This window comes from Branchiostoma floridae, chromosome 5 (genome assembly GCF_000003815.2).
Source record: "Branchiostoma floridae strain S238N-H82 chromosome 5, Bfl_VNyyK, whole genome shotgun sequence".
Taxonomy (NCBI): domain Eukaryota; kingdom Metazoa; phylum Chordata; class Leptocardii; order Amphioxiformes; family Branchiostomatidae; genus Branchiostoma; species Branchiostoma floridae.
Window position 1 is genome coordinate 1,468,303 of NC_049983.1, and position 27,474 is coordinate 1,495,776.

The 27,474-nt window shown below is 41.8% G+C and overlaps 2 protein-coding genes across 2 annotated transcripts; one reads left to right on the forward strand and one right to left on the reverse strand.

Moving 5' to 3' along the window:
• The first annotated feature begins 5,771 nt into the window (after positions 1–5,771).
• LOC118415469 (zinc finger protein 37 homolog) lies at positions 5,772–7,904 on the forward strand. The gene is made up of 2 exons (XM_035820123.1): positions 5,772–6,659; positions 7,674–7,904. Exons 1-2 carry the CDS (start codon positions 5,772–5,774, stop codon positions 7,902–7,904), a joined length of 1,119 nt encoding a protein of 372 aa, XP_035676016.1.
• Positions 7,905–23,666: 15,762 nt separating this feature from the next.
• On the reverse strand, positions 23,667–27,381 carry LOC118415470 (kelch repeat and BTB domain-containing protein 2-like). Its single transcript, XM_035820124.1, has 5 exons — positions 27,346–27,381; positions 26,410–26,670; positions 26,065–26,204; positions 25,695–25,904; positions 23,667–25,162 (listed from the first exon to the last, which is right to left on the reverse strand). Exons 1-5 carry the CDS (start codon positions 27,379–27,381, stop codon positions 24,292–24,294), a joined length of 1,518 nt encoding a protein of 505 aa, XP_035676017.1. The 3' UTR covers positions 23,667–24,291.
• Between the last annotated feature and the right edge of the window lie 93 nt (positions 27,382–27,474).

The window sequence follows — 27,474 nt, forward strand, 5'->3', positions numbered from 1 at the left end:
ACAACACTGTCAAGGTAAAACGTGGACTATTCTGTACATCTGGAGCACCCTTACCGAGTAACCAGTAAGTGGTTTCTAACTGGCGCTTCGTAGCGGCGTGAGGTTTCTTTTTACAGTATATGACTACAGAAGAGTATTTTAAATGCATTAAGTTCCGGGAACTTAAAGCCTCGGCGAGCACTGCATTTTCTTTCTACCGATAAATTAAATCCCAGCGAAAATAAATGCAGGGATGTCATTCCGTGGGCTTGAACTGGTTTTGTAGATGCAGGATTGCCATGGTGATAACTTTTCTTTGCTTTTTCTCATGTGTGGGTTTTTATATGTCTGGAGATGTGGGACTTGTCAGCAGTCCTGTACCCACACTCTTCACAAATGTATGGTTTCTCACCACTGTGCATGGCTAAATGCCGATCCAACGTCGATCTCTGTGCTGCAGTATACTCACATAGGTCACATTTGTAGGGCTTTGCACCGGTATGAATTCTCATATGTTTGGTCAAGTTAGACTTGTGAACTGTTCTATGCCCACACACCCCACACATGTAGGGTTTTTCACCAGTATGTTTTGCTGCAATATGGTTGGTCAAATTAATTTTTTGTGTAGCAGAGTAGTCGCACTGGTCACACTTGTACGGTTTTTCTCCAGTATGGGTTCTCATGTGTCTTAATAACTGAAACGTTTGAGTTGTTCTGAATCCACACTTCTCACACAGGAAGGGTTTCTCATCAGTGTGTTTTGCTAGATGTTTGTCCAAAGTTAATTTCACTGGAGCAGAATAGTCACACTGGTAACACTTGTAGGGTTTTTCTCGTGTATGGGTTTTCATATGATTAGATAAGCGATACTTTTGTGTGGTTCTGTATCCACATTCCTCACACGTGTACGTTTTGTCACCAGTGTGCTTTTCTTCTAAATGCCTGTCCAACGTTTCTTTCCGTGCAGTTGAATAGTCACGCTGGTTGTTGGGTTTGTCTCCTGTATGGATTTTCATATGTCGGGATAAGTCGAACCGTCTAGCCGTCCTGTAACCACACTCCCCACACATGTAGGGCTTGTTACCAGTGTGTATGGCTAGATGTTGGTCCAAATTGTATTTTATCGCAGCAGAATAGTCACACTGGTCACACTTGTAGGGTTTTTCAACGGTATGAGTTCTCATATGTCGGGATAAATCATACTTTCGAGTCGCCCTGTATCCACACTTCCCACACGTGTAGGGTTTCTCACCAATGTGTTTGGCTACATGTTGGTCCAAACTGTATTTGACTGCAGCAGAATAGTCACACTGGTCACACTTGTAGGGTTTTTCACCAGTATGAATTCTCATATGTCGGGATAAATCAGACTTTCGAGCCGCCCCGTATTCACACTTCCCACACATGTAGGGTTTTTCACCAGTGTGTTTAGCTACATGTTGGTCCAAACTGTATTTCCGTGCGGCAGAATAATCACACTGGTCCAACTTGAATGTTTTTTTCGCTGTGTGTGTTTTCATGTGCTGGGATAACTGAGACTCCCATGCTGTCTTGTACCCGCACTCCCCACACATGTAGGGTATCTCACCAGTGTTTTCTTCCGGTTGACTGTGCAAATTCGTTTTGCTCGCTGTCTGTTGGCCTTTGGGTTTACTTGCATCCCTGGTGCACAAACCTCCTGTTGAAGATCGATCACAAAAGCCCTCGGGAACAGCAGTATGAGACCCATTACCTGCCTCTGCCATGTCCAACCTAATGTAATAGAAAAAATATAAAACAAGAAGAAATAGAACAATTAAAACTAGATAGATCAGCGAAAAATAATGTTTACCTTCACATGCTCTAGTCTTACAAGGTATTTTCGGTTAGGTGTTGTTTTATTTTTGTTTCTTGTGTTATTTTGTAATCATAAAATATATATTCGTTCAATATGAATATACCTATTTATATAAATATACAGTGACATGAAGTGATAAAAATTAGAGGCCGACATTTTCTCAAAAGCAAATACGTCATATTTCAATCCATCCTCATTCCACTAAAATACTTCCCTAACAAGATTGGACCGGAACACCCCTATCTAATTAGTATGCAAAATGGACTGGTCCGTGTTACCTATTTTCCATTTCTGGTACTAAATCTACCCCAACACCAAATTCCAGATCAGTTGGCTATTGCATGACATAGGAACCCCAAATCTAGTGATGTACACAATAAGTGTGAATGGAGTCCTGTGGGCATATACCGTATGCACCCTCATACCAAATTTTAGATCATAACTTTTCATACAAAGGCATAGGAGCTACTACTATATATTCTTATTCTAAAATGGCAAAAATCCCCCAATTCAATAATTTTTAAGCAATGTATGCCGTAAGTGAAAATTAAGTTCCGTGGGCACATCTCCAACTCACTTTCTACCAATTTTCAGCTCCTCGCAACTCAGCCCCTGGCTGCGAAGAGAGAGTAGTTGGCCCAACTAATAACAATAATAATTCGGTTTCAATACAAGGGCATAGGAGCCAAAATATACATTTGCAGTCAAAAATAGCTAAATATCCCTAAATAACTAATGTTTGAAGTGATTTATGAAAAACGCGGTGATGGCGTCTTGTGGGCATATACCGCATACATCCAATGCACCTCTGTACTAAATTTTAAGTCATGAGATTGTATTACCAGGGCACAGTGGCCAAAAATATATATTCTTGGTCTAAAAATGACCAAAAACCCTAAAAGTAATAATTTCCAATGCCTATATAAAAATGTCAACAAGAAGGCTGGGGGTATTTGCTATCTCTACCGTCACGCCAAATTTCAGCTCACTTGGCCTAAAAATACAAAACTTTTGTGATTGCCTACAGCTCATAGCAAATAATCCCTCCCTGAATTTACAATAGACTCTCCCAATGACTTAAATGACCCCAGTGGCATCTTTAGTAGATTTATCGGTCGCCTGTCGTGTTGACTAGCCGTTTTAAACAATATTTTTTAGTCTAAAAAAAATAATCTAGCCCCTCGAGCTTTGTACTGATATTTGCTATGTAAACGAACACCACAGGGTGTTTGCTACACCTATAGTTTCCATAGTGACAGCGGTCTTGCCAGTTCATTATATGTTTGGTAACCATGGTGACAGCTGCCTTTCTAAGTTTTATACCTGATTTGTTTTGAGAAAAAGAAAAGGAAGTAGAAGAGACGGAGCATAAACTATGTGCTTCCCTTTGTTTCCGTGAAGGTGATGACGTCCCCCTCCCCATCCCATCAATTTTTCTCACCCGAAAAGTCTTACATTCCTGCCTAATGTAGCCCACATACCATAGAAATGACCTCTACCCCCTATAGTTTATAATAATGCAGTCATGTTGTATGTATATCTCGTTCTTACCTGCTTCCAGAGTTATTACTTCCGCACAATCCTTCCTGCAAGCGTTCGTCTGGTGCAGCAAGGGGTAAAAGGTGACTGAAACAGTGGGTTGAAAGGTCATCTCATGCCTGCTTACCCTCTATTGTGTAGAAAGTTCCCTCTACACTATAGGAGATATGCCCTATAATTTTGTATGAATTTGGCAACGTTTATGGTGACTATTTGGAAAATTGAGCCATCTTGTTTTTTACGCATCTTGTTTTTTTTTTTTTTTCGCCCTATCTCATTTTATTTGCAGTCTGCAGAGGATGTCATCTATAAAATGTACTTGCTGTGACCTAAGCTAGCCTTCCTAACCCCACCTGTAATCACAGTCTGCAGCCTAGCCCACGACAGTGATCGCGACACAACCATCCAAACTCATATAAACCAATCAAATTCCGCCCTGGAAAAAAATCTCCAAACAGACGTCCAAATTCAGCAAAAACAGAGCAAGGGAGCTTGACCCAAACTTAGGCGGTGTTACCTGGTACAAAACCAGAACTAGAATTGCAACCTCCTTCAAGATCATATTGCCAGCATAAAATTTGTAGAATTCATTCAAGTAATTATTTTATATCATCTATAATCATTATCCTCTACCTTTAGTTATGAAAAGCTTGGATATGGTCTAGACCTGTCAGCGATGTGATGTTGACATGTTATGACAGGGATAATTTGGGCGCATGGTCGGGCAGATTACAAGAACGTGTGTTATGACTTACAATATGTGTGTATTTCTAGATGTTCAGCTGCAGTTAGATTACAACTACCGGAAGATCATCTACAGTACAAGAAGAAAGCCCTGTCATCATTAAATGGTGCAGTGTTATGGAACTCTCTTCCACCTAAACTTAAAAAAAGGGTAGAACGTTATTTCTGCTACGCCACTAGAGTAAAGCGTTATGCGGCGATCTCTGATTTGACCTTACGTGAAGCAGGTGACAGGTTTGTTACCTCTCACCTTTGCCCCGAATGTGAGCTGACGTCCGCCATTTTATTTTACGTCTTTGTCTCCGGTATCATCTCCGAAGAATTGTCGACATTTTACGTAGTCACCGCGAGTCTTAGAGACCACTAACCAACATAGATCTACGGGTAAGACATGTGTTTGTCCTTACTGCTTCCAGATTGTTGCTAATTGAGTGGTAAGATAGAATTAGTAATGTGTTTGTGATTGGTGTTTTGATGGGGAGGGGGGCAGTAGTACTGTAATGTGTGGGGTGTATACGGGACCACTTGCACGTGGATATCTATCACATAAGACTTTCTATAAGTCTTCAAAACTTCGGTCCTAGTACCTAATAGACCCGGGGCTGTGTTCTGCTACTTTGAATATTTGTATCTTATGAAGAATCAAGGTACTTATGAAGTATTTCGGTTGGCTAAATTGGCATTTTGACCTTCCACTGTTTTCTCATTAATGAATTAAGAAAGAATTGAGACGTAACGAATATTGGTAGATGGGCATGAAAAATTCTTAATCTGATTTTTGGGGGGCGTCATCAGATTTTATTGCCCCTAATGTTATTTTTCTATGACAAAATACAGCACCTTGGTACATACCACTGCAATGAAACTATGTTTTTCATGTGCATAATGATAACAGCTACAAACTCACGGTTGCGCAAATTGATATCTTCTAACGATCTGTAGTTATTAAGACTTGATTTTTTCTAATTAGATGAAAATGTATATTTTCCTTTTCCTTCGACTAACACGAAATGTCTAACACGGAAAAGCAGTAGATCCTAATAACGGACGTATTCTGTGTATGACTGGATGGCTAGATTACCATAGAATGTGGCAAAATGAGTCTTTTGGGAGACATGTTACATTCTTTTGAAAATTCATTTATAATAGATGTATGCTGTTCCAGGTTGCGGCGTCCCTCCCTTTCATCCAGACAGAAGCTAACCTCTGATTCAGCGCCGCTGTCATTCACAGGTATATCGTTTTATAAGGTACCAGTTCAACATGAAGTTTTATATGAAAAATGTATACGTTTATCTTGATTAACAATCTTCTATTACAATGCATAAATGAATAACGATGATAATTGTATTGCAGTTTTACAAGGTGCAAAGTATTCCAAGCACAGTTCCATAAAGATTACCTTTCCAACACAAGAATGCGTAGTATGGAGTGAGAATGGTCTTTCACTATCATTGGAGATATCTATATATAATTGCCCACATAAAGTAGACCAGTATCTTCCCAAATTAAGTTTTTTACGAGCAATTGGTTATCTTTCCACTTTTTTATTGGAAGAATTTCTTTTACCTGTATACATGAGAATTGGGAGGTAGTTAAGGTAGTAAGAAAGTTAAATTCTGCAGGTAAACATAAAACCTAATGTTTATTATGTGTCACACTTCTAGCAGAAATGGAAGTTCCCAGCTGTGAACATTCTATTGGACATCCTGGGAAGGAGATGGGCCATCCTGTACATCCTGGGAAGGATATGGACTGTCCTCGACACCCTGGAATCGAGATGGACTGTACTAAACACCCTGGAAAGGAGAGGGACAGCGGGATGACCTTGACAACAGACATGACCCTGCAGCAGGAAACGTGTGATGTGAACTTTCCCCAACCTGGCAACACATCAACCTTACAGGTACAGGAGAGCAGAGCTAGTATGGGAAGGCATGTGGTTAAACTTAAACACACCAGTGAGAAACCCTACATGTGTGAGGAGTGTGGATACAGGGCAAGTCAAAAGCACCACTTATCCCGACATATGAGAATCCATACAGGGGAAAGGCCCTACAGGTGCGACCAGTGTGACTATTCCGCGGCAGTTAAACATCATCTGATCGACCATCAAACAACACATTCCGGTGAGAAACCCTACATGTGTGGAGAGTGCGGGTACAGGTCAGCTAAAAGATCTACATTAACCCGACATATGAGAACCCATACAGGAGAAAAAACGTACAAATGCGACCATTGTGACTATTCTGCTGCAGACAGGGTCTCATTAGACCAACATGTACACACCTTCAGTCAGCTTCAAGTCAAACAAACTGCGAAAGAGACGCACATAAATGATGAGACGGGAGACACTGGATGGCAACAGGATAAACAAGAGAACGTGTTGTGTCAGGAAACGTACTCTGAGTACAACGAGGACCAGGAAAAATACGACTACAGCGCAACCCAACCAACCGGGCATCCTTGGAACGAGACTTCCTACAGTTGGGAGGAGACAACAGTCACAGGACGGCAGAAGGACGAGGAAAGGGACGTTCCAAAAGACGAAACGTGCGGTGTAAGAGAAGAAATGGAAGAGTCTACCTGTGATCGTTCTAATTTAGAAATGTGTGCTGGGCATCCTGGAAAGGAGATAGACAGCAGGGAGACCCAGACCGCAGACATGGGCCTGCAGCAGGAAACGTGTGATGTGAACTTTCCCCAACCTGACAACACGTCAACCTCTCAGGTACAGGAGAGCAGAGGCAATATGGGTAGACATGTGATAAAACTCACTATTGCGAAACCCAACATGTGTGATGAGTGTGGGTACAGAACGGCTAAAAAGTCTCACTCAACCCGAGATACGGGAATCCATTCAGGAGAAAAACCCTACAAATGTGACCAGTGCAACTATTCTGCTGCAGTGAAGTCAGCCTTAGTCCAGCATCTAGCAAAACACACTAATGATAAACCCTACATGTGTGGGGAGTGTGGGTACAGAACAGCTAAAAAGTCTAGTTTAACCCAGCATAAGAGAATCCATACAGGAGAAAAACCCTACAAGTGTGACCAGTGTGACTATTCTGCAGCAGCGAAATGCGCTTTGCTCAACCATCAAAGAAAGCACACTGGTGAGAAACCCTACACGTGTGGGGAGTGTGGGTACAGGGCAGCTCAAAGGCAACACTTAATCCGACACATGAGAACCCACACAGGGGAAAAACCCTACAAGTGTGACCTGTGCGACTATTCGGCAGCAGAAAAACATCATCTGATTGACCATCAAAAAAGACATTCCGGTGAGAAACCCTACATGTGTGAGAAGTGTGGGTACAGGACAGTGAAGAAATGTAACTTATACGAACATATCAGAACTCACACTGGAGAAAAGCCTTACAGGTGTGACCAGTGTGACTATTCGACAGGACAAAAATCAACTTTGGGCCAGCATATGAAAACCCACACAGGAGTAAAACCCTACACACCATTCAAGTGTGACCAGTGCGAGTATGCTGCTGCACAAAAAGCCAATTTAGAGAGACATATAGCAGCAAAACACACCGTGGAGAAACCCTACATGTGTGGGGAGTGTGGATACAGGACTGCTAACAGATCCCACTTATCCCGACATATGAAAACCCACACGGGGGATAGACCTTACATGTGTGACCAGTGTGACTATTCCGCAGCAGAGAAACATAATCTGATCGACCATCAAACAACACATTCCGGTGAGAAACCCTACATGTGTGAGAAGTGTGGCTTCAGGGCGGCTCAAAGATCTACATTATCCAAACATATGAGAATCCATACAGGGTAAAATGCTAAGGTGTGACTGGTGTGACTATTCTGCTGCACAGAAACCCTCCTTTAACCGTCATGTAACAAATCACACAGGTGAAAAGACATAGATATCGATGTGCGTAGTTTTGGTACAGGGCAACTCAAATTTCTAAATAGAAAAGTATACAATAACCCACAGAGGATAAAAAATATGACTGTTATCAATTGGACTACTCTTTACCTAGGGAATCTCATCGTTGTTGTTGCTTTTTGATATGCGAAAGCAAACGAAATTAGCTAAATCAAAAATACAAGTGTGACCAATGTACATCATACTGATTTACCTAGTACCTACATAGTCCCTCGACCTCCGGGTTTTGTTGGGGGGGGGGGGGGTTATGTAGTGGGGTCGAGGAAGCCAGCTTAGTATTTTTTAAATGTAAAGCATACATACATAAGCATACAATGTAGATCATACAACTTTCCTCTCTTAAAACGTGAAAAGCTGTATGGTGGATCATACCCTCCTGGTATGACCATGCTAACTATAGTCTTAGGGCGTTGTCACATAGGTCGTGCAATCGTCGTACGATCGCTAACGTAGGGTATTTTGGAGGACAAAAATGTACTTCTCTTTCAAAGCTTAACTTTCCTGATACAGAAAATGGTGTTTTGGACCCATGTCGGTGGTTTGTTCTGTCACGGTCTGCTTGAAAATCCTATGGCAACAAAATTGTACGACGATCGCACGACCTATGTGACCGCACCATTTATCTGTACCTGGGCCCGATAACTACTCTGTGGCAAGGCATTCTACATGAGAGGGAGACATGTCTAAGTAAGCTGGCTACATGAGAGGGAGACATGTCTAAGTAAGCTGGCTACATGAGAGGGAGATATGTCTAAGTAAGCTGGCGAGGATTGTGGCAAATGTGCCAAAGCGAACGGTCTGAATTAAGCCATGTTCTCTTTTTATACGTTCTTTTTAAATGTTGGTCTCAATGAGTTAAAACACCTTTCACCCTTCTGCCTAATTAACTGATCCACCAACTTTGATGTGCTGTAGAAAGTTACTGGGTTGGTATTTTTCAAAATTTTCACTAGGAAGTGGAGCTACAGACCCCTAGCATATTTTTAGACCTCATGGATTTCATAAAAGACTCGCTGATACTAAAACATGAATATGATAAGCACAGCTAAATCTATACCTTATAGGCTCTGAGCACAACACCCTGGAACATATTTTTGACACAAATGTGGTACTTATGTTTTCAGCAATGAGCTATAATGTTCAGGTGGTCCCAGGCCCAGTAGTATGATTTTAACACAAATATTCTTTTATATGTTTCAAAATATTTTCAAAAGTGAAATATTCATGGCAGCCTGACAGGGATGTGGTAATATGCACAATCATGGGATCACATGAACATTAAAGTACAACTTGTCTACTTACCCGGCATGTCTTTTGCGACAAATAAGAATATTGCGTATGCATATGGTTGCGCCTTTAAGAAAAAGATGACAAAATTGCAACTTTTGGCCATTCCAAGCATGAAATGTGATCACTTTGTTTGAATAGAGGAACAATATGGCCAATTGATTTGTCGACTTAGTACCTGACAGCAGGGTACTAGTCTACCTGAGGAGAACAATGGGCGAGTTCACAGCTTGTCGCAACTTTATCTGCCCAGCCAGATAGCCAGCTCGGGTTCTGTTGATCAATGATAAACAAACTTTCAAGCATTAAAGTATCACACACACAATTATATAGCAGAATTCCAAGAGAGTTGGATTGGAACCATTTCACCTGTCCATCCAGGTAACACTTGGCTGAGAAGAAACTGACCCTGTGCAGTAACATGGCCACATTTGGTGTTAATCGAAATCTGTCTGATTAAGTGGCAAAAATAATGACTGTGCCTGTCAATTATTCCTTACAGGTTTTTGTGCATATAAAGCCCATTGTTACAAATCACACAATGTTCCTACACGTGTTATGTACCCATATGAACGTTACAGAATCTAATTTCTAAGAATCTAAGTTCAACCATGCCTTTTATATTAGAACATTAATTACTTCACACATATACAGATGACATTGTTCTTAAAACATGTAAATTACACACTAAAAGAATGCTTTTCATTCAAGCTCATTATAATAAGCAAACAATGATCTGACCATATGGCATGTAAAGATGGGATCAATAAAACTAAAATGTTTCTAAAACGTGCAAAGCATATCTTTGTTACATGTTTCTTGGTCAATATTCAATTCTTCATATTAAGTCTTACTTACACTGATTATGTTACGACACTGCATTTTAGACTTGATATACTATGTAGCGTCACTATGTAACAGATATGTAGGTATAACTTTGTTAAAGACAAGAACGTGGCCACCCTTAATCATGTGCAAGACCTCTCCTCCTCAAATCCCCGCAGACGTCTGGTTTTCTGGAAATTACCATCATATGGTCTTAATAAAGTATGACGCACTTTTCTCCCATCAGGTATACTGGAAACCCCTTAACAGTGTTGGGGCAAATACTTATCAGGAGCAAAATTCGGCAGCATACCGGACAGCAGGGTCATCCACTACAGTTCCTACCTCCTTCAGACGGAAGCCGTGTTTTTTACTTACACAATCAATTAATTCTATACCAGCCATATGTTAAGCTGCAGGATAATTACTTTAATTTACATGCCAATAAAAGACAAACATACAAAACTCATATAACATTCAGAATGCTATACCTACCCCTTGAGAAGACTTACTAAGATAACTTGCACCATACAGTTACATGCTTTATCATTGCTTAATTCATTACTCAGGGGAATCTCCATCCACGAGTGAAAGCCTTGGGCTGGTTAACAGATAAAAAGATTTTAACTTCTCAAACGATATAAATGAATTATACAATCTTCTACGATAATCACATCCACAAAGGCGTTTTTGCTCACTATGAGAATCTGGCTCAATCAAACGTCGCTTGCTAAACGCGTACGAGAAAAGAATTGAGCCAGCGGTTACTACGCACAATCTAAACATCACATCTTTTAATTTTTCACCATTTTCACCGTGAAGCGTGAAAGGTCATAAATAATGATTTCCTTACGAGTCGAAAATGGCACCTATTTTCAAAAGCACTTGTTTAAAGTCAGAGCGAATCCAAAAATCCGTACCATTTCCGTACCAAGGGACTACATAACATTGTTTTTGAGTTGGACTGAAGTAATCAAGCAACGTTAACAGGACGGATTTTATAAGATTTGACAAAAATGCTGCCCCTGGCAAATAACAGGATAGATCCGCTTAAATCCTCTAAATAATTACTAAAGTTTTTCTCTTACTGAACTGCTTCAAAAAGCTTAGGTGGTGGGAATTCTCTTTCATAACTTATTCTGTGCTAGATTATCACCAGACAAGGAGTTCTGCAGAGAACTCGTGATAACATCGGTAGAACCGCCTCCTGGCGCCCGCTGACGAAATTGCAGCTGCCCAGTTGTAGCTGTGATGGTTTACAGTGGTTGGCAGAGAAATGATTTACAGTGCTGGTGGTAACCCGGCATGCCGCTTATTCTCGTGCTGAAAAGAGAAACGCTATCCTTAACTCACGAAGCATGTGATATATCCGTTTTTAGAATAGTTTTCATGCATAGTTAGGGTATAAAAGACCTGTCTCTTCCAGATGACTTCAGTATCACTAACGAAAGATAGTGGATGCTATCTGAAACGTCTGACCGTTTTCAAAATCATATCCAGTTGCTTGAGTAACTTTTGCATAAACTGACCGCGTTTAGGTTGGAAAATGTAAGAGTGATAACTCACAGTCAGTACTTTGTAATACGATAATTAACACTGACGGCGAATTACATGCATAAGGTGTTATCTTACAGTAAACAATAGCTAGCTACCGTTGTGACATCGCAAACGTATTTGCGCTTGTTTATGGTACACTTTTCGATAAGATATTTTGACTCGAAAATAATAAGGTTGTGTTAAGGGTTGTGTGGGTATTATTCATAAGGCCGGTTTTGTTGATATGGAAACATCGTGTCATAAACATGTAAACTAAATGTAGTACAGGCCAACCAGTAAATACTAGGACTTCGCATAGGGTCAGGATTCTTGTTCCAGGAAGACGGACGGCCACATAGCGTCCCCGCATCCCGGGACATGAGACGGAAATGGACGGCTGGTTCAGGGCGATGTGATGGTCACCTCCACACTTGGGGTTCGTGCTGACCTGGTCGGAATTCCCGATGTGGATGTTGAAGGGGTTCAGTCGTTCAGAGCAACAGTCCTGGCGGTTAACGATGAACAATCTGTTGATATTGAAAATATAACTGTGACACTTAAAATTGTATACGCAACGTACGTTCAGATGAACGTACCTATGACTTAACATAAGATGTGTTTACATTTTGATGGATCCACAAGCACTATCCTTACCAACGTCATTGGGACTTGTATCTTGAGCTTTTCCTTTGTAAAGTATTGATTGACTTGATTGAGCATGCTGATTTACGCACACACACAAACATTTAGTCAAATCCGTCTATAGGCAGGTCTATAGTGAACAATCAATGTTGGCTACTACAGACATGATTCTTCATGATTTGCTCGATAGCTATAGGTAAAAATAACAGAAAAGAGGCCACGATGACCATGCGATGCTTTTGCAGAGGTACTACATGTCTGTGTTGTTTTTGTGCGTTAATCAGTACACTGAGATCGTATGGTGCATCAGCAGCGTGCTTGTCTCGCGACTGAGTGTCTCGAGCTCGAACCCTGCCGTGTTACCGATCTTGTGCCCTTGGGAAAGGCAATTAATTTATTTACACGGCTTTCTTCACCTTACTCAGGTAAAAATGAGTACCTAGCTTCTGCTAGGGCCGTCCCTCGGATAGGACGTTAAATGGAGGTCCCGTGTTTGGGAAGAGCCACACCCAAGCATATTAAAGAAACCCCACACGTGCGACGGTGCGGTGTGCGATGGTGCAAATCCTTCCGTCTAGAATTGGTGATTCTCTATAAATCACCCGAACTCCAGGAGGAATAGTGACATATCAGTAATAGTCACTAATTGAGATCTGCATCAAACCAAACCAAACCAAACTTCGTTTTGCATATATACCGTAAATATGTGTGATCACGTCGACCGTCGATGTTTGTTCGTCTGCATATCTGTGGGTCTGCCGCTACCAGCATAAAAGCTGCCTAGGCAGACCCGTGTAATGAGTTGTATCATTGTCATAAAGAAAGAATAACCATGCTGTACACGGATATCTACTTACCTATTAACTACATACGACTGTCCGAGATCCACCCACCAGGTGGGGCCAGCCTCTCCATGGGCATCGGTGTGTGAACAGGAACCATCGTGCCAGTCGGTATCGGTTCTCCCGTCTACGGCATGTCTGGCAGGCCCGCTCTTATGTGTGCTGGTTTGGAACGCTGGCTTCCCCAGGGCGACATTGGCACCTACCACAGGCGAAAAGATCATTTTACATCGTGTGTTGCAGTCTAATGTTATTGCATGAAAAACTGTTATCTCACTTTTGTCCTAAATCATTATTTTTTTTACTTATCTTTAAATACACATAAAAAAGAGACGACTGTATACAGCAAGCATACCACAAGATGTCAGAGAAATTAAAGGTAAGAAGAATCACAAAGCAGCTTTCAACACGTGCTGGAATGAGTATCTCACATGCATATTCAGCCCGTCCGGCAGGGCTTGGAGACTGCAGCATCCCTATTGGACCGGGAGGCTCGACGGGTTCCTTCAGCCCCCCGGGCCCGACTGGACCGGGCGGCCCGTCCTTTCCCACAGGACGAGCTGGCCCCATGGCTCCCTTTTCTCCTGGAGGTCCGGGTTGCCCAGCAGACATAGGGCCAGCTAGCCCCATGGCTCCCTTTTCTCCCGGATGTCCAGCTGGGCCCATGTATCCCTTTACTCCAGGATGTCCAGATGACACACGAAGCTCGAGATCCAGAGTTTTGTCTTATGAAAGACAGAATAAACCTCCCAAGAAGACCCAGACATACCATATGCATCTGTGCCTCCTTTTGCATCCACCAAAGAGTCTATCACATTAACTCAATAAACTCAACTCAACGTATACGTAGGACCCAGGCACATTTATAATGAGCATCTGCGGTCCTAAGCTTGGAAGGAATCTCCAAAATGCAGATTTTCTTAACGTGATGTTATAATATGTCTAGTCAAGATCAAATCACATTCCAAATGTTAGAACAATGCAATTATTGAGTTGCGATGCTCATAAACAAGTACCGTTACAAAGCCTACAAAGAATGAAATGCATGGCAAAGAGCATAAAACATAACACAGAGTTTCAATTCACAAATTTTCCAGGTTTCCTGCTATTAAACCTATCCAGACTTGTTACTAAAAGTGCCTGCGCCAACTCTGACGTCGTATAACTCCTTAACGACTTGTGCTAACTATAGGACAACCAAACTTAGTGACTTTTCCTAGAATATTGTTGGCAGCAATTAACAAATCACTCCCTGCAAATTTGGTGATCCGTTTTAAATAGTAAGCCGTTTTAAATTACAAAGGGGGAAGGGTGAAAGAGACCCCCCCACCAGAGTATGCAAAAAAAAAACAGTCTGGATAGGTTTAAGTTATATATCTTCTTATTTCAAACTGCATCACACTTACCTTCCAGCTCCTGCACACGTGCTTGCAACTTTCCCATCTCCTTGAAGGCAGTGGCTGTGTTCAGCAACAAAAGAGAAAATAGCGGTCGCGAAACTTTGCATGATGCTAGAGCATGATACTAGAGCAAAGATGCAAGATACATGTAATTTCAACAGCATGTTACAAGCTTTATTAAACCACATTCAAGAAATACAAAAACAAGAAACAACTGACCTGCAAAATAGGACAATAGTACAGCATTGCACACGGCAACCAAAGGGCCCAAAATGTGCCAAACTTTCCTGCATCGGCTGACACATTTCGTCCGGTTTTTAGGGGCTGCTTTAAGACATCATAAGACAGGGAAATCGTTCTTAAAGCATGAAGTGTATCATAGGTTAAAAAAAAGGTTCCTAATTGCAACAGTCAGCTTAAAATCAAAGCGAGAACAACAAAATTGACAAGAACAGGGCGCCGTAAGAAGACTTTAATTAATAAGTTTTACCTAATGTAGAGGCGTACATAGGGTTGGGTATGCTCGCAGCGGCGTCAGCACGTGCCTGCCAATCAGTCTGAGGCTGCTGCGTGGATGTGGCGTCTGGCAAATATTACAAAATGATAAGGCGACTAAGTTTACCAAAAGATATCTTCGTTTCAAAGAAGACCACATAATTCATACAACTAAAACAAGCTGCATTTTATGCATGTCATTAAAGCCATTGTAAAAGCAAAAAAAATAAACATTTAAAAAAATGACGTAATAACTTTGTCTTAGTGTTGCCTCTGACCTAGATAACCCAGGTCTTTCTAAACTTGTTTGACTGCGTGTTGTAATATCAGTTGGTGCCGACGATTTGAATGAAAAACAGCTTAACTGTATAACTTAAAACTATTGAATAAAATCAAATGCAGGACCCGGCACGTGCCTGCAAATCAGTCTAAGGCTGCTGCATGGGTGTGGTGTCTGGAGGAAAATTTACAGACTGAAATGTAACAGTCGTATACCAGGGCGATTACATTTAAATACAGGAGAAACACCGTTCCACGGCAAAATCCCTTCAACGGTAAACCCCCTTCCATGACAAAATCCCTTTAACGGTAAACCCCCTTCCTCGGCAAACCCCCCTTCCGGCACAAGAGAACCAAGCCAACGATGAAAATCGTGAACAATGCCCCCCCCCCCCCCCAATAAAAAACAACCTCGGTCGAAGACTGCAACGGAGGGTAGCGTACAAAACGTTCTCAATTTGGCCTCTTACAAGGACCAACAACAAGCCCCCCCCCCCCCCCCAAATTGGCAAAATAAATGGCTCCCTTTTCTCCTGGCCGTCCGGGTCGTCCTGACAAAGTACAACTACAATTACAAAATTCGTTCAAACTCATGGTTCACAAGAATTTTACAGAAGTTTTGAAAAAAATAGGTCTTTCTTTTGAATTAAAGAAAAATGCCAAGACTTTGCATGATGTACAAACAACCAGTCAAGTGGTTGACGTATTGACACATAAGAATCTAATGCCAGCTCAAAGAAAGAAACAGTCATGCTCTCAAGTAACAATGTTAGCAACCTACGATTGATCTGTTCAACAATGTCTTTTTCCAGAAATATCGTAGAGCGGAATTCGTTATCACCAAGCACACTAGGGGCATCTTATTTTGATAGTAAAAAAAAAACATATGTGAAAGTTAGGTGTGGCTGGTCGTTCATTGTAATATAACCACTTGCCAGCCTGTGACTGCTAAGCGGTTATACCAACCCCCTTGGTTATACCGGCTACATATAGATACAGATACAGAAAATCGTGTGTTACGCCGAAGGGAGGTTATACCGGCTACATATAGATACAGAAGATGGTGCGTTGCGGCGAAGGACTGTCTAACTCAGCACAAAATCGTAAGTTATATTCACGATAACGTCTTCGGTGTTTGCCAGTTGAAACGCGGAGGGTGAACGGTTCATGAACTGTATAAATGCATTCCTTATCCAAGTATGTTCTTTAGATAAATGTCTTAAAAATTTATTGATCAAAATTTGACCCCTCTTTGGCAACTAGTGACGGAGCGCCGTGAGTTCGAGCGCGTAAAAAAGCGTAACATCTTAGGGCAGCCCCCGTTAGCTCGCTCTGTTTCTCTGTGCTCTAATTTCTGAGCAACCGTATAGGCTTACATGTCAGATCTTATTTATACTTTATTAACATTTATTTGGTAAATATTTGTCTGCCATCACCACATTTTTTTTCAGACGATAAGAAGCAAGTTGAATAACAAACCTTAAATAAATTATATACCTTCCCTTCGGAAAACCTTCTTATTGCACAAACGAATTAGTGTTCGTAAAACTGAGAAGCAAACGGCAAAAAAGTCAGCTACCTGCAGACGTGTACGTGGCGGAACGTTTCACGGCTTCTTCGCACGTGTCTGTAGACGATTCTCGGTCTTCTTGCCATTTGTCAGCACCCTTATCAAAACGGACACGTCTGTGGGAACCACCCTGATAGACAGGAGGGGGTTGGGCCGGCGGCCCGCTGGTTTGGCCGCTACCGGGGCCGGAGGAAGGGGTCCGGATAGGCATTGGTTGCTCGTATATGTCTACTGAACTGTGACAAAGAGTACACAGTCTACGACAGCCAACGTCTAAGAATCATGAATAGAGAAGAAGATACCACGATTAGTCTGGGTTAAGCCCTAAAGCGCTTGCCCTTATATGGAAGAATCAGCGGGATATGACGCAGGGCGAATGGCTGTTGTTTTTCTGCAAGTGGCAGACAAGTCTTGGGGTTCTGCCAACGCACTGCAAACTTTTTAACCAATGACGACGCCGTGGGCGCTATACGGCCTAGGAGTGTCGTCGTATGTGAATTCGAAACTAGTTCTATAGACGTAGGAGTGACGCTTGTGTGGTCGCCTCAAGTGTCTGCTGTTGAGCTGCCTCCCAGCGACTTTCACAGTCGGTATTCATGACCAGAGAAGGTGTGGTGCAATAGGGACAGACGAAGAGTATGAAATTACGTAATCACACCTTCAAAGAGTCTACAAACGGGTACAGGCCACATAGAGCAGCTTCGCAGGTTCGAAGATGACGATGAGGTCATACCTTAATGAATAGTTTCATCAGGCTGGTACATCAGTCATCACTATATGAAGAAACTTTTTTTTACACAGTCATTGCTTAACACAACTAACACCGAAACGTCGGTATGATTAAAGCAATGGTTGTGTAAAGAGAGTCTTTTTATTCAGAGGTTATACCTCCCCCCCCCCCCCCGAGAAACCTATAATGTCCCCCGGCTGCTGACCAGGGTCGGCCAGCAGCTGTCCATGGTGCTGATACTCCACAGGGAGGCAGTGATGAGGACGGATACGAGCCAGTAAAATATGACACTTGTTGATTTACTCGAATTGTCATAATATAATTTTAGATAATATTCAAAAGTTGGGACATAGATATTAAGTCTATAACAGTTATTGATAAATTGTATTGGATGGGTGTTACAAATTGAAAGAGTTCCCACAGCCAAGTACCTTGGACTTACACTGCAGACCGACCTTTCCTGGGGCACACATATTGAGAACACCTACTCAAAGACAAATAGAATGTTGGGCTTCCTAAGACGCAACTTACGAGTCTGCTCCAGCAAGACCAAGGAGCTGGCGTACAAAGCACTGGTCCGTCCAGTTGTGGAGTACGCCAGCTCCGTCTGGGATCCCCACACCAGCCGTGACATTAGCAAGTTAGAAAAGATCCAGCGCAGGGCTGCGCGTTTTGTACAGACCCGACACAGAAACACCTCTAGTGTCTCTGACATGCTAAACCAACTTCAGTGGGCTTCTCTTCAAGATCGGCGCCGCCACACCAGACTGGCGATGATGTACAAGATTGTCCACAACCTAGCAAGTGTGCGATGCGTAGCCTTAAAGCCCCTGCCCTACAACAACGTGTACAGAAGCCGGAGAGGCCATAACCAACAACTCCAACACATTCCCTGCCGTACTAACTACAGTCATTCTTCCCGCGGACTATCCGCGAATGGAACACTCTGCCCAAAGACATCATCGAATCCCCGTCCTTGACCACTTTTACCTCAAAGCTGACCCGTACTCCATCTTCTATCTAGCCTAATGAACAGTGGCGACCTTTGACCCGACTTGTCAATTATTGCCAATCCCTTGGCAGTTGGACAATATCGGAAGAAGAAGAAGAAGAAGAAGAATTTAGTTGCATTGGCATTGCGTGTATTTGGAATAGAAATGAGAAATTCCAAGATATTAGATTGGCAAAACCCCAGTCAATCTTCAAGCTAGAATTTTCGCTAGTATATTTGAATGTTGGCATCAGTGTTATATCTATTATTCTGAAACATTTCCTATCATACTTCTCTCAATCAGTACATATAACAATATATTGTTGATTGTACAATGCCTATACTCTCTTTTCATGAGTCAGCTGAAGACTGGTGTTTGTCAGACAGTGGATGGTAGCATCAGGGACAGAGGTGTGTGTACCGTATTTACTATAATATACATGTATCTGAGCAGGATGTTATAATACATGAGTCACACGAATTAACATCAAATACTGCATGTCATGCTTTGTGTAATAACATAGGCATTGTAGAACTCATCCATAACATGTGATTTTGTCCTGTTGTGTGAAATACAGAACAAGTCAGACAAGTCAAGCCATACAGACATGTTTTATACTTCTTTCTATGTACAACACCATGCAAGTATTTGGCTGTAGAGAGAAGGGTCTTAGATGCATTAAAACTATTCAGATTGACAGTATCTGTGGCGTATTTGGCCGGTTTGCATGTTCATTGCTTACCATGACAGGGCCACGGATATTGCACCAGGATACGTCATTTTTGCCATCACCATCTGCTGTGTTCTGCATCTGCAACTGACCGATGACTGATATACTTACCCCGTCCCCTCCGGGGGCCGACTAGTGACTAGCGATATACCACAAGCAGATTGATCTGAGCTCGATCTATACAGCACATTGTAGCATTGACAAGCATTTATATTAAATGCAGTATATTGTCTAACTTATATTACATCTACCAATAAGGTGAACGCTATTAAAGGATTAAAGAATGTTGTTATCTTGTAATTTGACAGAGTAGAATAAAGGAAATTTTATTTTGGCAACTTTATGTAAGAATAGTACAGATAAATTTGATGCAAAATCTGGCTCCTGTTGTTTAATAGCATTTTATTTTATGCGAACGGCAGCCCGATGTCCAAGATGAAACATCAGCATTGTAAACTTTTCTAATGGTACCGGAGTACCTTATCACATGTTATAACATAAGACAATGTTGATTTTATTATATTGTTGAACTTCGTGTGTGCATCAACGTCAAAGAAGGAGATGCAGATGCGAATGAGCATAATAGAAAATTCTATTATTTAGTATACCCTACTCTTTTTTATACTCATTTTTCAACCTCCCTGACTACATAGATTTCATAGTGAATGCACCTTTTTGTCGAACATTTTTTGAAACCTTTTTATTCTTACGCTCGCATAAGATTTGGGGTTCGCGCAGAATGATACCTATATCATCATATCAACATGGCCTAAAGATATGGAAATGTAATTTTCAACGCGCACTGAAAGTGTTACCTTACATTTCGTTGTTTACATGAAAGAAATGACGACGACTGTTTGTTCAATTGTCATTGTAAATTCAACAATTCTGACACAACATACATCTGACATAAAATACGTCTACTGGCCACTAATTTGAGTGGAGTTGGAATTATTGCGTCTGCTAATTTATGTACCAATCACAAGTGCGTACATAACGCAGAGTTTTTAATTTCGACTGATGTCATTAGGCAACTTGACAAAAAGCTGTTCTTACCAAGCAAATAATAAGAGAAAACTAAGTTTCAATTCCTTAAGTGATTACTGAAAGTTTAATTTATTTTTCTGCTACGGAACTATTTCATCAAGGTGATGGCTCACTTTCACTCGACAAGGATAAACTGGATACTCGTGATAACATCAATAGAACCGGCTCCTGGCGCCTGCTGACGGAACTGCAGCTGTTCAGTTGCAGCTGTAATGTTTTACAGCAGATGGCAGAGGACGGCTGGACAGCGGTGACGAGAATCCAGTCTGCTGCTTATTCTCGTGCTAAGAAAGAAAACGAAACCTTAACAAGATACAAACGATGTGAATTTGCAATTTTCACAGATAAACAGGGATAATTATTTGACACACTGTATGTCAGATTGATCAGGCAGAGAGAGATCGATCAAGTAAAAGGATTAAATGAGTACTAAAGCTTTTCCATGCCTAGACGAGAGTCAAAATTTTGAGTCACAACATTTGGTTAAGTCTACAGAGATAAAATACCTAATATCTCTATGCCACCGTCTACCCACGCATTAGGAAGGCCTGAGGGTAATACAAAATTTGCGTTTTTCAGAGTTCCTATCCTTAAATTCTTGCATTTATCAAAATTTAATAAAAGGCTAGATATATGAGAATGGGAATCAAAATCTCCCAGAAGGGCATAAAAGGAAGATATATCAGGAGCAAATGGAAAATCGAAGTCATCAGCATACTGAAAATTTTTGTAGATTCTTCCGTCGACTCCGGATATATCATGATTCCTACGAATTTTAATGGCCAACATTTCAATTGCGATGGTAAATAAATTAGGGCATCCTTGTCTTACTCCACGGTGTAAGGTAAATGATCTAGATATCTAACCAATATTGATGTCTGAACTTATGTTACTATATAAAACCCTACCCCAGGCAATGAATTGTTGTCCAAAATGATTAGGAAATTTTTGTACAACATCATCTTTAATTCACTCACTAACATTTTAAAAAAGGACACGTTTAAAAACACGAATATACACAAGATGAAGGCTAAAAAATACACCTCGGACAACCCCTTAGTCAGATAGACAAGGATCTGCAGGGCGCAAGGTTAAAAAAGTGGTACTATGCTTTGGCCTTTCAACATTTCAATTGTATACGTCGCTTCTTAGTATTGCACAGATGTCATCATAAACTAGACATAAATTGCACAAGTGATCACGTGTAAAATATTATGATATCATCGGCTGGAAAACAGCCCGGACGGTGACTCCCATACAGGGTTGTTCCTTGCACAGTATATTGCGTACGATGTGAAGAAGGCACAGTGTCCTAACCGGCGCTTTAACTCTCTCACCTCACTGTCTTTCTTACGTACAGGACATAAAGATTTCAGCTTTTTGACATTGTCACTGTTCACCCACCCCCTGCTACCAACCTCTATCGTAACTACAGTAGCACTATAGTCGCTATGCGAGTTTAACTCTTCCCTAAGCTGTTCATATTTGGCAAGTGTTCTATCTTCAGCAGCCTGGGCATTTTGCTCAAATGGAACAGTCAGTTCGATAAGAGTTAACTTCTGTTCGGCTGTGTTTTGAACAGTAATGTCCGGCACGAGAGATGTAGGGAGGATGTCTTGGGGTACTGTTGTGTGTGTCCCGCCCTCTATGACATCAGGGCTAAGGTCGCATCTTATTGTAAATGCTGACGTCTCCAGTGCAGAATGCCAGCGCTGCAGAGTAGTTACCAGTTCCTTCAGCACGCTATTGTGGCGCCAATTGTAACTTTTCGTCAGTGCCACAGGGCACGCATTCAGGACATGACGCAAGGACTGGTGTCCTTTACACAACGGACACTTTGTAGACAGAAGTTTTCCCCACCTTATGGTATCAAAAGCTTTTTCGTCATCTGAAATAAAAGTTAAGCCTGTTTTTCTTCTTTTTCATAATATTCAATTAAGTCTAATATCCGTCTTATATTGTCCCCAATAAATCTCGCCTTTACAAACCCTGTTTGGTCTTTATCAACAATATCAGTTATAACTCTAATGGCTAAGCATTTTGAAAGGATTCTAACATCACAACACAACAATGTTAAAGGCCTCCAATTATCTAGATTGGTGGGATCTTTGTGTTGACCTTCTTTCCCTTCCTTCAACAATAAAGAGATAATGCCTTACTTTTGTGAATTGGACACATAACCTTGTGAAAGTTAGAAATTAAAACAATGTGACATGGGGGTTTTGAATACAGAGTAGAAATGCGTGAGATCGCGTGGCGCAATCGGCAGCACATTGGTCCTGAGTTCAAATCCGGCTGCGGTGTCACCGATCTTGCGCCCTTGGGAAAGGCACTTTACACGACTTTCCTCACTTAACTCAAGTGTGAATGAGTAGCTGCGGCTAGTGGCAGTGGCAAGCCTTTGTGGCAGTGACAGTCCATAGGGGCATGTTCGGGCATGACGCACCCGCCATGACACGCGAGTCAGGGGTAGGAGGAACCCCTTGCTTCCTTGATCGGAAGTCCTCATAGGAGACGGAAACTCCAAACAACAAACCTGCATCTGCTGGGGCCGTCTTACATGTTGCATACAGTTGCCCCTTTAGGACTTGCGCCAGTGGACTAGAGGGTGGAGAAGGAAGTGCACACCCCTCCTTCACCTTAAAAACCTTAAAAGTGCAGGCCAAGCAGACGGGTCGCTTTAAACCCACCTTGTCTGCCTACCATTGTCTTCCGAGACAGACGGATGCCACCAAAAATGTTTTTAAACTTCCACTGGGATACCATCTAGCCTAGGAGATTTAGAGTTTGAGAAAGTGTTGATAGCTTTTTGCAGTTCTTCATCTGTCCTTCACAAGCCAGTTGCTATTCAGTGGATAGTTTTTTTTATCATATTGTGCAGGGAAAAAAGTGTTATGTTTCCTGAGGATAGGGGCATTGGGGGCTCTTCAAAGAAGTATAGAGAAGAGTAAAATTCATATTGTTTTTCTAAAATTTCTTGGGGATTACTGGTAAAGACATTTTCAGTTTCTGTATGTTTTAACGTAGTCTTAACTTGTCTTACCTTGGTAGCTTTTGGACCTTTAAAAATTGTCTTCCACACATTTTTGAATATTGATTCATAGTTAGGATAAACCTGTTCTCCAACTAGATCTCCTTTGCATATCAATTTATAGCTAGGATATATAAAATCTCTAACAAGATCTCCTCAGTGTCGATGGCGAAAACTAGTGGATGGTAATTGAAACGTCTGCCCCTTTCCAGAACCATATCCAGTTGCTTGAGTAATTATACTTTTTGGCGTATGTATGCTTTATCTGTGAATTTCTTCAGAGTACATCGGACCATTAAACACAATAGCATTTCACAAAACGACGGCTCTTTCTTTCAACCAGTTAACATTTAAAGTTTTAAAAAAGGATATTGCAGTTACATTTTTGCATGGAATATGTATATAAACTGGGCTGAATCTACTGTGAGTGAATCATGCAACCATAAATGTAAGGTGAGTAACAAATACAATGTTAAGCACGCCACACATAATAATGTAACATACACGTGGAATTACCTTTGCCTGTGTACCACCCTAGTTGCTTTAATAGGACTCACATACATGTACCAACCGTATCCTCACCAAATAGTACCATTGATGCCCAAGTTTACTAACTAGGAATACACTCAGAACAAATGTATCTGGTAACTACTGCTGCGAAGCTTTAAGGACACAGAGCATTAGTTCTGTCTTTACAGAAGCCAATTTGTCAATCTGTAAAGCTTTTTACTTCTACTAAAGTATAAAATCTGGTACATCTATCCCACTGTTGACCATTTGGCAAAAACCTAAGATCTAAACTAAATTAATCAGTTAAACAACCATTCAACAACTAAACAAAGTCAATCAATCTTGCCCTGTCTTGTTTTATGTCCCCTTGAGATATGGTAGGTATATACGTGCCACAGGGGAATAAGAACCACGCACTTCATAGGTCTTATCCGGTAAATTGGCATTCAAGTCTCTCCAGGCATCAGTAGACCTGTCATACACAAAAACAAGATATATAATGCCTTCCTGAGAGTCGCTAGTACAGGTTAATAACACGTGCAGCTGGTTCTCCAGTACGAAAAAAATGGTCCGATAATCAACATAAAAGTTTTCTAGGTTCGGCAAGCCCTTCAGCTCCTGCCAGCGGTCTGACTCTGTATCGTACACCATAGCCTTAGTGAATATAAAGTCCGAGCAGAAAATTTCCGTTCCTATAGCAACAGCTGTGCTGACATCCGTTATGAGTGTTGGTGGGGTCCTCTCGAACCAACGGTCCTGTTTCGGGTCGTAGCAATACACTTCCGTGTCCGTGAGGAAATACAGGTTTGGGCCACAGGACAATACTACAAACGACGCTAGAGTCGTGTTAAGTCTCAGCTGTGTACACTCCTGCCACTGGTTTGTGTGCGGGTTGTACTTTCTCATCTGCAGCAGTGGTCTGTCTTCTTCAGGATCAACAGCAGTGTAATACAGAATCCCATCAACTTCATAAAGGCCTCTCTCATACATATTATCATCTTCTGGTCCCTTAGATATGGAGGACACACCTGCTTGTTCCCACACGTTTTGTTCATGGTTGTACTTAAACAGAGACAACTGATTCTCCTCGTCTGATTCCTCAGTATCTAGGATATAGATGTCGTTATCACTGGTGACTGTCATGTCACGGACATAAGGGAGGTCGTAACTGCAGCTGATGTACTTCCCTTCCTGAGGGTTCATGAAGAGGAACTCCTTGATTACGGAACTGGAGAGGGTTAAAAAACACAGTCAGTAAACCTGGAGCGATAATTCATATCTTTTTATTGGGATGAGGCTAAAATCACATGCACTGTTCTATCTTATTTTGTAGCTCCTTGAGAAACATCCTTTAAAGCATTAGTAGGAATTAGATTAATAGTAGAACAAAATGACGGTACAATGGCCTAGTGGCTAGAGTGTTCGCATTCGGAAGGTCGTGAGTTCGATCCCGGCCAAGTCATACCAAAGACTATAAAAATGGTACATGCTGCTTTCTCTGCTTAGCACTCAGCATTCGGGAAAGAGTATGGAAGTTGAACACACACCACTACCAGTGGACTAGCCCTCTGCTGTAGTGATTGCGTTGTGTGTGGTCCAGGGCTAATGAAACAGAGATGGGCACCGCCATATGCGCCACAAATGGGCACCGCCCTTGGCGCGGGAAGGGTTTAACTTTTTTAACTAACATTATGCAAGGATTAATCACGACTAACATTGTACAAAGTCAGAACAAATAAAAAAGTATATGTATAACTAACCTACGGGGATAGTTCAACAGCACAGCCATCTCTGTAGTCATCCCAAGCCTCGGCTTCAGGTTGGGATTCCCTTTCTGTACCGCATTCCTGATGACCGCAGAACTCCCAAGATCTTCTCTGGCCAGGGGGTGATCCAGGATGGCTGCCGTGTCGTCTGAGGTCAGCAGGTTGAAGCGGATGTGAGGGAGGATGGTGGGTAGGTGGTGCAGTCTGTAGGGTACAGGATAGTGGTACATAGTCTACAGCTGTATTTGCATCTTATAAGTTTTTCAACAATGCAAAGAAATCTAGGATGTTGGGAATTGAACCCAAAATTAAGACATGTGTGAGTGTCATACAGAGAATCCGCACTCCAAATAATGATACCTACCTGTCCTCTCTACTGTGCTGCACCCATCTCACCACAGCCTCCCACACTGTTGTCTCCTCTGTAACACACAGCTCATCGTGGCTGATGATCTCAATCAGCTGATTCACACTCAGGCTGCAGAATTCCTCTCTAAAGGAAAACTGTGGAGGTGCCGAGTACATGTTGGTTAAGCCTTAACATATAGCTCGTTAAAATTGAACACTTAACACAACAAATTACGGAATATTCCTTTCGAGTGGTCTTCTGATAGCCATACAAAAGTTACTTGAGTTAGTGCAAGACAAACTTCTTTTATTCAAGATTGATGATGATAAAAGTGATGGACTACCAAAATATCAGTCCCACCTCAGCGAAGTTTATATCGATCCACTCCACACAACGCCTCAGGACAAAATCCACGGAAAAAACATCAGCAAAATTGTACAAGTCCACACAGGTGGAGTGCTCCACATTCATGGCCATGTAGCTGCTGCAGGTGTCTCTCACATATTCCAGTTGGAGGAGGTCGGCTGCCTGGTACAGGGGCTGCACTTTGTCCAGGGACACATGGAGGGTTCCCGAGTAGATGTAACTCAGGATCTCCCCAAACATGCCTGCATCCACACCCTGCAAAACAGGAAATCGTAACATGGCTCAAACGTTTAACACATAATGTGCAATTATCAGGGTGTATAAAGAAGAAAAAAATATATCACAAAATTGATTCATTACCTTATGAAGGTCAACTTTCCTCCAAATCCAATTGTTATTTTATCTACATAATCACTACTCTTTCTTACTAGTGGTACATCTGTTTCTAATAACTGTAAAGGATTCTTTTTTGTTAAAAAAATACATACTCATTATAATGTGGTCACAAAGTTGAACTTTGACCCAGATTTTACAGAGGTCAGTAGGTGGGGAGGGGGGCATTGTGAGATCGAGGGACAAAGGAACGTTTAACATTTGTTCTTTTTTGGTAAACAATGGATTTCCCCTGTTTAATATGTTCTCTATTGTACGTAGCATCTTTGGAAGTTATCTGTTTCACTCTAATCTAACTCTACTCTACACCAACCCTACCTGTAAAACAACCGTCTTCTGACGACTTTCCGCCATGTCACTTGTAAACATGGCCCTGAAGTAGGGGCTGGCCGCGGACAGAACAAGCCGATGGCAAGGAAACCGCCGGCCCTCGACTTCAAGGACGATATCCTGCAGTACCCCAGCTTTCTGTAAGTCGCCCACAGTTCCAAGAAAGCCGTGCAGATAGCTCTCGTCTTGGTAGGAACAAGGACGAACTGCGCTGACGTGGGTTTCTTGGTCCGCGGCAGCCATTTTGATGATGACGACATGACGCAGGGCTCAAAGGGTACATCGGCTAGAGATTCACTGATTACCCTCATAATGTCGATGTAATAGTTCGATGTC

Coding starts and splice junctions, on each gene's coding strand:
- LOC118415469 (XM_035820123.1), top strand. CDS start 5,772: ATGGAAGTTCCCAGCTGTGAACATTCTATTGGACATCCTGGGAAGGAG. Junction 6,660..7,673: donor CAAAAGACGAAACGTGCGGT/GTAAGAGAAGAA, acceptor ATGTGTGGGGAG/TGTGGATACAGGACTGCTAA.
- LOC118415470 (XM_035820124.1), bottom strand. CDS start 27,381: ATGGCTGCCGCGGACCAAGAAACCCACGTCAGCGCA. Junction 25,905..26,064: donor CAGCACAGTAGAGAGGACAG/GTAGGTATCATT, acceptor TGTACCCTACAG/ACTGCACCACCTACCCACCA. Junction 25,163..25,694: donor CTGTTGAACTATCCCCGTAG/GTTAGTTATACA, acceptor AACCCTCTCCAG/TTCCGTAATCAAGGAGTTCC.